Raw genomic sequence first — 13,295 nt, forward strand, 5'->3', positions numbered from 1 at the left:
GATCAATAATTAAAATCTATATTTCAATTTAACACGTCTTACTTCGCGAAGTGCATCAAATCAAGTGAGCACCTTGATTAAAGGCATGAAAAAATTTGGAAAATATCTGTTGATGCCGAGTTGGCGGTACACATGCTTTGCAAATACTGCAATCGACCGATATCTGCATGGTAGTTTTTTAACCAGCTGTTTATTACGTTACACGATTTTGATTGGACTATGCATAGACTCATTAGTCCAACCAAAATATAACTCCATAATTCCTGCCTAGTTCAGCAAGGGTGGAAACTGGACTTTTATAGTCAGTTTACTCCCTTGCCTCAGAAAGATGCTTGGCTCGAGGGTTTCACCAATGTGGTAAATGTCTAAGACCAGCATCACTTTAGGTTTTTCTCCCACATTAAGCTGACAGAACGTGATAGAACTGGAATACTGTTCAAAGCAGTGCTAAACACAGCTCACTCACTTAATTTGTTACTGTTATAACAAGAAGGGAAATTACCTTTGCAGTTGAGTAGAACTGACGAGAACTAGGATCTAATTTTAATGAGATTGCTGAACTTGGTACATAGATACGGCTAGTAGTGAACTGGTGCCTTTTGATAGTTTGGGTTTTCTGACAAATTTGTTTTTCTAGTTTCCTTAGCAACAACTTTGACATAGTCTGTAAATGGTTGTAGTTGTGTGATCACTATAACTTACTAGTTGACATATTCCCAACAAGTATACTGCAGGGTATGTCAAAGACTTTGTCCTCTTGTATTGCTTGGTTTGCAGATTTATTCTCTCAAAATGCCTGTGAAGCCCATATCTGGTGTCCCCCGTCGTGATATTGCTGGAATATTGCTAAAAGCCCTGTATGTCCACACTCACTCACTCAAAACATCTGTAGTCAAAATAATAATGTAATATATTTTCCTATGACCACAACACCATTGTATTTAGTGAAACTGAGTGGGAATAAAATAACTGTTCTCATTATTCAAATTTAGGGTCGGCAGATCTGTAGACCATGTACAAGAAATACACATGGTCTTCCAACTTGAAGTTAAGATTGCAGGAAACATTTGACCGTCTTTGTGCCTAACATATCAATTATTGTTTCTGTGTTTGTTTTGTTTGTTTGGTTGCTGATGTTTAGCACTTTGCACTGTGATTATTCATGTCCTTGACACTATGCTACACCATGAGTCTGAACCTTATTCAGATGTAGTGTACACTCATCAACACTTTAGTGCAACCTGGTCCAAACTACTTGAGCCAGGCCAATTATCAGTGTGGGTGGGGAATGGCAAAACAAAAAATATGGAATATTTTAAGTGATATATTTCAGCAACATGAATGTAAAATGAGAGTCTGATGTGAATCAGGAAGGAGACTATTAGGAGCTTATCATGAAAATATCAGATGGGCCATTACCATGACTACCGTTTAGAAAAGGCTCATTAAAATCAGAGTTTTTATTCCAATACGATATCTCTCTGCATGAAAATCTGAGGACTCTGAGAATACAGGATGTTCCAGTAATGTTACTATAATGTTATATTACAAATTGCAAATTTTCATTGCTTACTTGAAGATTTTGTGATAACCCGCCTGCATGGGTATGGTGCTGACAAAGCTAGAAACATTATCAGAGCGAACCAGGATTCCAACTTATAATCATAGGTTTCTGGTGTGCCTAAGGGACACAACTCTGCCCAGTGAATTGTGGTGCCTTTGGAGACTAGGCCACCTGTGCCACCTGTGCTCCTTATGGCATCTGAACAACTCTGATTTCTTGAAGGCAAAGGAAAATTAAATGAAGCTAAGGGTGTTTGTCAAATGTTTTGATAGTGATTATAAAACAGTTTTTCAACATTTTCACATGTTTGCAACTTAGAAACAAAAACTTTTTTATATTATTTAACATGTAAAGAATTATTTGGTACAGAATATTTCAGAGCTACCAATCCGATTTAACCATGTTTTTCATTATATGACTCAGCTCCTATGACAGTATATTATGTAACTATGGTAACAAAGCAGCCATTGGCTGCATTTATATACTGTCAATGTTACCATGGTGACAGCAGCATAGATCCAAAACACACCCAGTTTGGGTATTCTGCTTAGATTATCCAGGGCGTTTTAGGAGCAGAATAACCACAGTACCCATGGAAGTTATAAGTCATAATGAGAATATGCTGGTTTAATGTGGGATCTGAATGATTTGTGTGTCGTTTTTATGGTTTTTTAATTAGTCTGTAGGTACTTGGGGGAAAATAAATAGAAGTTATCACGCTTGTGTGTTTAGGGATGGTAAATATCCTGTATTAGGAACAAACACTATGTATTTAACCCGCCAAGGCTTGCTAAATACAGTGTTTATTTCTAATACTGGATAACACACAAGCGTGATAACCTCTTTATCATATAATGTCATTCTTCAATTCTGTGCTTGAAAATGGCTTTCCATCTCTCACAAACATAACCGAAACATTGCAAGTTTTCCTGGAATGTGCGCATTAATATATATTACGTCACAGGGTAAGTGATGTGTCAGTCGGACAGTGACAGTATAGCCAATATAGTTCCAACTGAAATCTGTTTCTTATACGGTGGCGAAACAACGTACATGTATACGCAAAACAACAATTGCCTACACAACTTACTTTTACTTGCCTTTCGCGGCAATCCATTGGATTGTCTGCTAGAGTAATTGCCCTTTGTCAAAGGGAAGCTACTCTAACCCTAGTCTATGAGACATCAAGGCCACAGTCAGACATTGTTGACAGTCGGCCTGTCCTGTCATAATGTTAAGAAGTGCAGTCAGATGTACACACAGTGACAAAACGAAATAAGTTACAATTCGAACATATTTTGGCCAAATCCAACTATTTTAATTTGTGGAAAAGGTTCCAAGCCACAGAGGTCGACCAGCCCAGATATAGCTACTGATCCCGCTTGGCTAGACCTAGTGCCCTCGCAAAATTGATTCGCAATTTATATCTCCAAAGTTGCCAAAACTTGTAAAATGCCTTAGCTACGTCACAGTTAGACACTGATTTTCAGTATTTTATATTCTATTGATAATGATACCAATTATCCCAGTAGTTTCTCCAGATTCCTGATAGTTAATTCTGACTTGATCGCCGAATGACAAGGTCGACTGAAACACTGAAAGTAGTCCCTACTTGACCTTTGATATTTGCATCTCTATCCACATATGACCCCAACGGATATTGTTTTTATCCGTTGACTTTCTCCTGCCAAGAAACCTACCCTTTATATGATAAAATGAAATATCACCCAGTGAATATTTAATTGTACATTCTGAATGTGTAGATGGTGTTATTCAACAAATATCACCCCGCGAATATGGACATGTGTATTCTGAATACTACTGTAAAAACTGTGTATTCATGTGGAAACAAAATAAAACAGTATGGAATTTTTTTTTTTTAATGTTGTGAGTCAGGTGTTCAAAGGTGAGGTGGGCAGGGGTGAAGATCTAATAAAAAAAAATTTTCGGCTTAAAGACTATTTCAACTTCATGTAGTAGAGTGAGCTATTCATTTGGAATTCCGATCTCACTGTGCATGTTCTACAACCCTTCAGCTTATCTCATGTAGTTGTAGTGATACTGTGAGTGATTTGCAGCTGTAAGTGTCCTACTCGCTTGACTCCCTCTCACACTTTCCTTGAAATGAGACCCGAGTTCTCCTTGAACACTGAGCAGGATTACCGTGTTGCTGTAAACAGGAACATGCAGCACAATGTTTCTCCATGCTCTAGCAACTAATATCCTGTTGTGAAATACTTGGAGGCATGTTAAAGGAAATAGGCCTTTAGTGGTAAAATACTTTTTGTCAGAGTCAAATGTTGAAGTTAGGCAATTTACAAAGTGTTCTTGTTCCTTATGACTTTTTCAAAACTGACTGGTTCCAGAGTGAGGATTTTATTTGTCTGTTTCTTTTCTTTGGAAGGTTTTTGATCTATGAATGTAAACATAATCTTATGTATAATCTGACCTTTTTTGGTGCCCTGTGTGTCTTCAAGTATGAAGAGTCATGCTTGAGGCAATGGTCCCATGCATTCTGACATACTATGGATGGCATGGTATGATCAAAAAGTTGGATCCTTGTGCAAAAACAAAATCTGAGTTGAAACAGTTGCTTTATAAGTGCTTAAAATATATATGTAAATTCATTAGAAATAAGGGTAATTTTAGAGGCAGGCATGTCATGAGGAACAAGAAACTTATTTTAACTCGTCTTATAATCAAGACTTTCACTAATCAACACCTATAAACTGAACTTCCCATCACTACTAACATAGCAACTGTTGTATCTCAAGTGTATGCTTTGATCTGATTAATTATGATGTGTAATAATATTTCTATTATGTGATATTTCCAGCAGAAAAAATATAACTATAAAGTAAATGGAAAAGTAAATGTGTTCATGTTAAGTCATTTTATACTGTTAAAAATGGGCTTTGAAAACATCAAGTTATCAACCCACCACCTGTGTAGTCAACAAAACTCTTAATTGCTAGGCCATTGCAGGCCCTCCTACCTATATGAATTAAAAGCATTGAATGGGTTTAAAATGAAGGCGTATTGGTAGCATTGTTGCGTATTGGAGCTGAATGCATTTATTATGCAAACGAAAAGAAACACTATCGGATTTGACAGCGGTCATTAGCGGAATATGTGCACAGCTGCTATGGGAAACTTGGTCAAATACAGCGGAATAACTTCAGCTGTATCCGTCAAAAACAGCGTTTAATAAATGTCGGCGATAAACAAATAATCGACAAACAAAGTAATTTCTCTTTGGTTACTCTGACTCAAAATCTTGACTTTAAAGCATAAAATCTATGGCATTGAGCAACTAGTATTCATATGCATCAGAATTTGTTATCTTATTTTGGAGACGTGTTTTCTTGTATCAATTGTCGCAAATAAATGGGCAGTAGTCAGGTATGGTCTCTGAACACACTGAAGATGTCTGACATCTCACACATCAAATCCCAGCAATCTTTACAAGTGTGTGGTAACCAAAACATGCATCATGTTCTGAAAATGGTATATGTTAATAAAATACATATAAATTAATATATTTGTTTAAGTGCCGATCAGCCACAGACGAATTCCTTACTGTTGACATTGACTACAAGAATTTGTATTAGCCCTGTTATATCAACAATTATTAAGCAAATACTAGGTCTAGCTCTAAGACATAAACATTGAATGAAATAATGGGTGAATTTATCTAGCTCTATGATGATAAGCTTTCCATTCAACTCCCATGAAAATATGTCGATAATGCATACAAAATACAGTTTGAATAATCTGTATCGAAGGGTAATTATGATTTGCGTTCAATGCATGTTAATTTCTTAATTAAAATTACATTCTCTGGAGATTGATTAAACACTTCCCCACTACTGTCAGCCATGTTCACATCTGTGGCCACAGAAGGCGTTGTTCTAGTTCGGCAAAATGCGGATTTTAATGGATATGACCGATGTGTTCAGTTGCCGATGCTGTTGGTTCCAATAGCGGCTGTGTCGTGATTCCAATGAGAAACGCTGTAATGACAATAGTTACTGCATTTATATTAGAATTGAAACTATTCCTTCTTACTTTGTTGCTATCCACATGATATTGCTTATACTAATTTCAATAATGCTTCTCTTCATTCAAATAGATAGGAAGGCCTGCTTTGGAGACCATTTTTATGTGTAATGTTTGCAGTGTTGAAGAAAGCTGCATCTAGAAATATTTTCAAAATTGGTGAAATAACTAGAAGCTGGCTGTTTTATGTATGTATGAAAATCTGTATTAATTTATTTTTTGAGTCAAAATCTGTAAAAATGTTTGATGTTCATCTTCAGCCCAACCTAACACTACTAACACTTGTAAAAAACAACAATGAAGTTATGAGTTATGTTTCAAAACACAATATTAAGTCACATATGCACAGCTTCTTTTCTGTGCTATCATTGGAACATTAATATTTGTTGGTAATGTATTAAAACATAAAGTGATCTTTAACCAATCAAGTCAGCTGCTAACTTCCTGTTTAACAAATTGGTCTTAGGAACACGACTGTACCGCTAGCAGTGCAGAGCTGTAGCGTCAGTATTCTCCAACCATTAAATGTGACTCAAGGTCACTGCTTCAGGGCTGTAAATAGCGGCACTAACCAGCATTGTATCAATAGTCAGTGTGTTAATACACGCACCAGTTTGTGAGCTTTCCACCTGTTGTTAAGGCCTAACCGATAAATATATCTTTATGATTATTTTGATTTGACCTTCCATTCTTTTGCAGATATTTAAAAACATTTACTTATAGAACATCCATTTGATTTGTTTGGGGGGTTGATTTTTTTTTAGAACAATCTATGTGGTCTTTAAAAGACATTTGGAAGTGATACACATAAGGAAGAGAATGTATGGATGTCAACTTCTTTATTATGAGGAACACAATGTTTCGGAGTATATACTTACTCCTTCATCAGGTGAAAGAATGACATGAGACAGAGAGCATATATATGTACATGTAAGGACAACAAAAGTGATAAGATAACAAAAGGTGGAAAATAACAAAGGGTAGAAACAAACAAGGGAAGCCAACAGATGATTGGCACTGATAGGTGATTAGCAATAGACAATGGAACAATCTATTTGTTTCCCAACTGTATCCTGGCACGGGTTGCCCAGTTGTCTAAGGCGCCACGATTCGCTGTGCAGAGTTGCGTCCCTTGGGCATGCCAGAAACCTATGATTGTGGAATCGAATCCCGGTTCGACCCGATTATGTTTCTAGGTTTGACAGCACCATACCTGTGGTCGTGGGTTTCACTGTATCGGTAAACATCTGAGACCTGCATCACTTTGGGCTTTCCTCCCACATTAAGCTAAGCTGACACACCGTGATATTACTGGAATATTGTTAAAAGCGGCGTTAAACCCAACTCACTCACCCAACTGTATCCAGCAAACTATTTATTTACTGCACACCATCAAACAATCTATTCATTTTCGCTATTAGCACCACAAAAATTGACATTTGGGTGTCTTCCATGAAACAAACCATTCATTTTGGGCATATTTGTGAACAAACTATTAATTTAAAAAATCTTCCCACCGATCAAATGGATGCTCCCTTACTGGTAGATAAAGTATGTGTTAAGGAGTGGACAGTTTAGGGAAATACCATTTATAATTAACATAAAACTTATTACCGTATTCGACGTAATAATCGCCCAGGGGGCTCTTATTAGAATATTATTTTGGAGAAAACAAATAGAGTTGAAAGAGAGTTTATGTGGTTTATGCTGACAGCCTGAAATGTTTATATACGGCAGATATATATTTCCAGAATTTAATTGCCCATAATTAAGGGTGCATATAACACACGAGTGCGTATTATACGCGAATAAAAAAGTCTTGTGTACATTGATCAATCGGAAGGGGTGCTAATTCGGATTGTTCACTAGCCAAAATATTAGCAAATATCGCCGTGGGTGCTTATTATGTCGAATACGGTACTTATATTCTCATGTCACACATTTAATTTTAGATTTTGGTCATTATTCTAAAGTTTGTCAACATAAACGTTTTGTTTTTCAGGAAGAAGTCGAGAAAAAGGCCAACAACTTCTTCGTTGAAGGCGTTTTGGATCCATATATGCTACCGGGTAATATTCTTTGAGGTCATGATGAAATGTTTGATGATGAATTTGTCTGATGTTAATTTATTAAAAACTGTGTTGTATGAATCCATTGCTCACAGGGTAGGATGGTACATTAAAACCAGATATTTCACTCCACTTTGATACCTCTTTACATATCCTTTATAGATCTCTTCAGGTGAACGTTATAATCAGCCTGCTTGGAGGTGTCTAAATTCTCGAAATGACCACGGAATGCAGTCGGATCAGCATAACAGATTTCTGTATCTTGAAAAAAACATTAATGGGCAGCTCCAAATGGAGAATTATGAAAAAAATTACATCCTGTCATTTTCTGAGTGCCATCAATGCACTATCAAAGGAACATACATGCCTTGGTCTTCTTTGGTTCAGACTGAATTTGCCAGATCAAAGACAGAAGCCGTGAATGGCAACAAATTGTGTTGGCAAAATGAAGAATGTAGTGAAGGGAAACCCTTTTTGAAAGTTAACATTTGACTGGCTCAAAAAACACCGTAGCTTTCATTTTGCTTGGCAGTATGCACAGGGTTCACCTATCATGACCTCCTATCAAGGATTTGTCAGATAGTGATGGAGATAGGTTCCTAATCAACGTGTGTATATTTTAGTTGCCATGAACCAACCTCTTAGCTTCTTTCATTTCAGGAGAAAAGTTGATAGCCAAAGCAGATGGCATTCTGAAGTTTGTTCCCTTCTCCGACAGAAAACAGGGTGTCTCTGGACATTTGTTTGTCACAAACTTCAAGATCACATTTGTCACTGCAGACAGGTCCTCCTACGGTCAAAACGAGGTAAGATGTAGTTATGTTGTGGTGGACATGAAGTTAGTTGTGGTGAATAGCATACTTCAAGCAGAGGGTCTACCAGGTGGTTTTATCGCTCATATTGAAAAGGCATTATAAATTTATCGAACATTTTTATTATTTTTATTCAATTATTATATTTTATTTAAATGAATATATTTTTTATGCTGTTCAAAGCTTCTATTGACATATAGCTGTTGACAGATAAGTTTCAAATGAAGCGTGAATGTTTTGTCATGGCATGATGGATTAACTATAGTAATATGAAAGAATCAGGTGTTCTTTAACTTCTTTGGAGTCCCTGCAGTGTAGTAATGAGAAGCGACCCGTGAAGATTCCGGTGTAAAAAAGGTCTTCAGCAACCCATACTTGCTGTAAAAGGCGACTATGCTTGTTGTAAAAGGCGACTAATGGGATCGGGTGGTCAGGCTCGCTGACTTGGTTGATACATGTCATCGATCCCAATTGCCTGGATTGATGCTCATGCAGACTCGATTATTTACAGACCGCCATCATATAGCTGGAATATTGCTGAGTGCAGCGTTAAACAACAAACCAAACAAAGCAGGGTGTTTGGTAGTGAGACTCGCACAATGAAAATGTAACAGTTTGTTCAGGCTAACTGGCCACTGATCAGTTATCACCATTTTTTCATTTTCTGAAATATTTGGAAATTAAAGTTTACTGTACCACTTCCTTGACTTTATGGAAACTATGTGTAAATGCACTCATTTCAGTGAGAGGAAGAAAGTTTGTATTGGTTTCTTTTATACCATGAAGAGAAGGAATCAATACAGGCAAAATAGAACTTTCCTGTTGGCGATAATTGGTCCGCACAATAACTGATCGCTATTTGGTAAGGCTTTAGAATTTTTTTTAAATGACCCAAGAATAAAAGGAGAAGATTAATAAATTTTATTTTATATTGATTACAATAGTAAATGATACATCTAATGTAGTATAAGAGAGTATCTTCTGGGGGATGTATTGAAGAGGATGTGAATGTTTCACAATGAGTACTAGCATCACAGCATGCTTTGTGTCCTGGGTCTTTTGACGGAAGTTGAAGGAACTAGGGATGAGAATAAATATATTCACCACTACATCCGTTGTGATTTGAGATGTTTAGGCGGCATTGTGATAATTGGTATTTCACTTCCTGATTCAAACCGCCTGTAATTAATGTGTGTTTAGCATACAATTTTATCAAATCAGTCAACCAGTATCGTCTATCTTTGTTTCAAATTGGTTTTACTCAGTTGGTGATCATATGACATGAAACCTCAGTTTTACATGTTATGAAATGGAAGTTCATACATTGATGTGTTATTGATATTTTTACATAAAAACCCATGACAGCCTGAGCAATCAAGTCATGAGACTACAAACCAGTGGTTGATAGCGTGAACAGGCAACCATATAAGGGTGCAATGATACAGCCAACCAAGGTGGCACCACCCAGATCCTCTATAGTCAGGAAACACCCTGTTCCTTAATAGTCCTCACTTACTACAGTGGAGGTACACTGAGCAGTGTAGCAGTGGTTTTCAGTGTATGAATGTATGAGTGTATGAATGTATGAGTGTATGAATGTATGAATGTATGAATGTATGAATGTGACCCAAGTTCAAGTCCAAAGGAACAACTATTACATTGATAAGTCAGTTATGGCATTTGGAATTTGATCATGTAGACTGTTTATAACATGTGTAAGATATCAGGTGAGGTGAAATGGGGTTTAACGTCGCGTTCAATATTATTACACTTGTATAGCGATGTGTGTGTGTGTGTGTGTGTGTGTGTGTGTCTGTCTGTCTGGCTGTACTAGTCGATGCCGATTTATAGTGCTAGCCCATTGAGGTACCATGCCACAGTTTAACATGAATACCATACTCAAACACAGTACACTGAGTCCGAACCGACCAGTCCTTGTTTTAGCAACTTAATGCAGAGCGCCAGGGTAACAATAATATAAACTAGTAGTGTACAATGAAGACTATTCATTTGTATGTCTTTGCACGATCAAACTTACAGTAAGAGTTTGAAAACCCAATCAAAACAGCATTTTCAGACATAAAACAAATGTTTCAAATCACTTATGAACAATCAAACAACTTTTGACAGACAACTTGGAGCTCCTATTTGTACATTTAGATAGTGTATTTGTCAAATTGTTGTATAAGTGTAGCTACATTAAATAATTATGTCATTGTTTAATAAATTGAACATTTCATAGTTCACTTTTGTGACATTTTTCAAATTATGAAAACAAAACTTCAACATGGTCCAAACAGGTCTTTGAGAGTGAGCTATTAGTATTACTGTCCAGTGTAAGTGACTGCAGTAGGATCACATGTGAAGTTCATGGTCAGTAATCCTGTGCCCTGTATCAGGTCGTAGATAACCTTTGCCCTCCACGAGTGCTGTTATCTTACCTCAAGTGCTCTATGCTTGAGATGATCATCTGTCCTCATTAACTTTCTTAAGATTGTTTACTGCAGGGTCCGGGTCACTTGGGACTGAGGCACTTCTCAATTTCAGTTTCTTATCTTGACCAGTTTCTTGTTTTACATATTTTACCAGAATGCATGTAAAGAGTCTGGAGGCGATATATCAAAAGATATACTACTCAAAGGAAGTTAGGAACAACACTGTTCTTTCATATTACTATGGTTAGTCTGTCATCTCCTTAACTTCTTTTGAACGGTATATTTATATATATATATGTATCACCTCAAGACTCGTCCCACGACATAATCTATACTAATATGAAAGAATCAAGTTTGATTTAAGGTTAATTTCCTTACAAATAAACACTATGAAATGAAGCGATAAAACTATTAACAAGGAATGTTTGAAAAAGGAAACTGGTCAAGATAAGAAACTGAAACTGAGAAGTGCCTCAGTCCCAAGTGACCCGGATCCTGCAGTAAACCAGTTTCTTGTTTTACATATTTTACCAGAATGCATGTAAAGAGTCTGGAGGCGATATATCAAAAGATATACTACTCAAAGGAAGTTAGGAACAACACTGTTCTTTCATATTACTATGGTTAGTCTGTCATCTCCTTAACTTCTTTTGAACGGTTCTTTATATATATATATGTATCACCTCAAGACTCGTCCCACGACATAATCTATACTAATATGAAAGAATCAAGTTTGATTTAAGGTTAATTTCCTTACAAATAAACACTATGAAATGAAGCGATAAAACTATTAACAAGGAATGTTTGAAAAAGGATATTTTCAATCAAATACAGTGATTAATTTAAATTAGTTGTATTTTTTAATTTATTTTTTTATGTTCTCATATATAGGGAGCATGAGTGGCCTGGTCCCAGCAGGAGAAGGGGCAACTATTCCCTGTGTAGAGTTGCTTCCCTTTGTTGTGCTAGGATCAATCTGTATCAAGACTGTTCATGACAGTCCATATTTCTTGTGTATATTAAAGGTTTTATTACAGAAAACAGTAGTGTAGGAGTATATAATTTCCTTGCAACTGTTGTTGATAAAAATGCTTCACTGATGTTTGAACTACGTTTGTTCACAACCACTCATTCACTGAGAACAGGGGCGGTCGGGTAGCCTAGTGGTTAAAGCGTTCGCTCGTCACGCCGAAGACCCGGGTTCGATTCCCGACATGGGTACAATGTGTGAAGCCCATTTCTGGTGTCCCCTGCCGTGATATTGCTGGAATATTGCTAAAAGCGGCGTAAAACCATACTCACTCACTCACACTGAGAACAAATTTAACTTGTAGTGTATGGTTTTAATAAGCTCTCCTCTTTGTCAATTTTCTAAGGGCCCAGGGCAATTATTACAGCGAATATGGAAGTACTAGTATTTTAATACACTTACTCCTTCTCATGAATGATGGTGTCTGATTGTACCCTGACATTGTTCATTGTATGTAGCCCCTGTCACCGTGGTGATACTGGGTTAGAGTTTGTCCCCAGTAGTCTATGCTGGTCGTAAGAGGCGACCAACTGGATTGAGTGGTCAGGCTTGGTGACCTCGTTTATTGTATGTCATACTCCCGACAATGTGGATCATTGCTGACAATATCAATCACTGGATTGTTTGTTTCTGATCTGATTAATTATAGGAGGCTGTCATATAGCTGAAATATGCTATGAGTGTGGAGTTAGACAACGAAAAAAAACAAATGACCGTATTGATTACCAGACTGCAGTGTGATAGGTGTGAGGCTGCCGACAGCAGGAGACACCAGTCTCTCTGTAGAGTTGTATCGTAAAACCACAACTGAACACATCTAATGACCAAGACTAATCCAGCACTTACCCGTTCAGTTTCAGTGTGCCTTAGGTATGCAATCTCTAGTTTTATCCATGAGTCCAAAGACTGAATCTTGTAAATTTGTGTTCGATCTACTACGCTTAGCCTTCAGACATTTTAGTGAAATTCATGCATATGCATATTCATATGCATGAATTTCACTAAAGATTCCTGTGGATTAGCTGATAACAGTTTTTATGTTCCGACAAATATCTACTAAAACAATTTTCCATAGACAAGTTTGGGCTAATAGACTGAAAATTGTTGTCCACAGACTGGACACAAGCTAAAATATGTTGAACAGATATGCTTGACTCAGATACTAAAGAGTATTTCACCTCTTAAATGTACTTGCCCAATGTAGTCAATTAATATTTCAATATGACAAGAAACAGGGTTTTATGGCTTGTTTGCTTGCCCTGACCATAGTAGTTTATAAATGTGGCCAGTAATAGAAGGGAGACAACTCTCAACACCCATCATAAT

The 13,295-nt window shown here is 36.9% G+C and overlaps 1 protein-coding gene across 4 annotated transcripts in view; it reads left to right on the forward strand.

Annotated features, from left to right (window-relative positions):
* The window catches only part of LOC124131563 (myotubularin-related protein 10-B-like), a 42,863-nt gene that overhangs the window by 13,363 nt on the left and 16,205 nt on the right, over window positions 1-13,295 (forward strand). For all 4 annotated transcript variants that reach the window (XM_046494912.2, XM_046494911.2, XM_046494913.2 and 1 more), the window contains 2 exons: window positions 7,626-7,692; window positions 8,353-8,498. In XM_046494912.2, the coding sequence (XP_046350868.2) occupies window positions 7,626-7,692; window positions 8,353-8,498 (213 nt within the window). The remainder of the gene's footprint in view (window positions 1-7,625; window positions 7,693-8,352; window positions 8,499-13,295) is intronic.

The sequence above is a fragment of the Haliotis rufescens genome, unplaced genomic scaffold (assembly GCF_023055435.1).
Source record: "Haliotis rufescens isolate VD_foot unplaced genomic scaffold, xgHalRufe1.0.p SCAF_1, whole genome shotgun sequence".
Classification (NCBI taxonomy): Eukaryota; Metazoa; Mollusca; class Gastropoda; order Lepetellida; family Haliotidae; genus Haliotis; species Haliotis rufescens.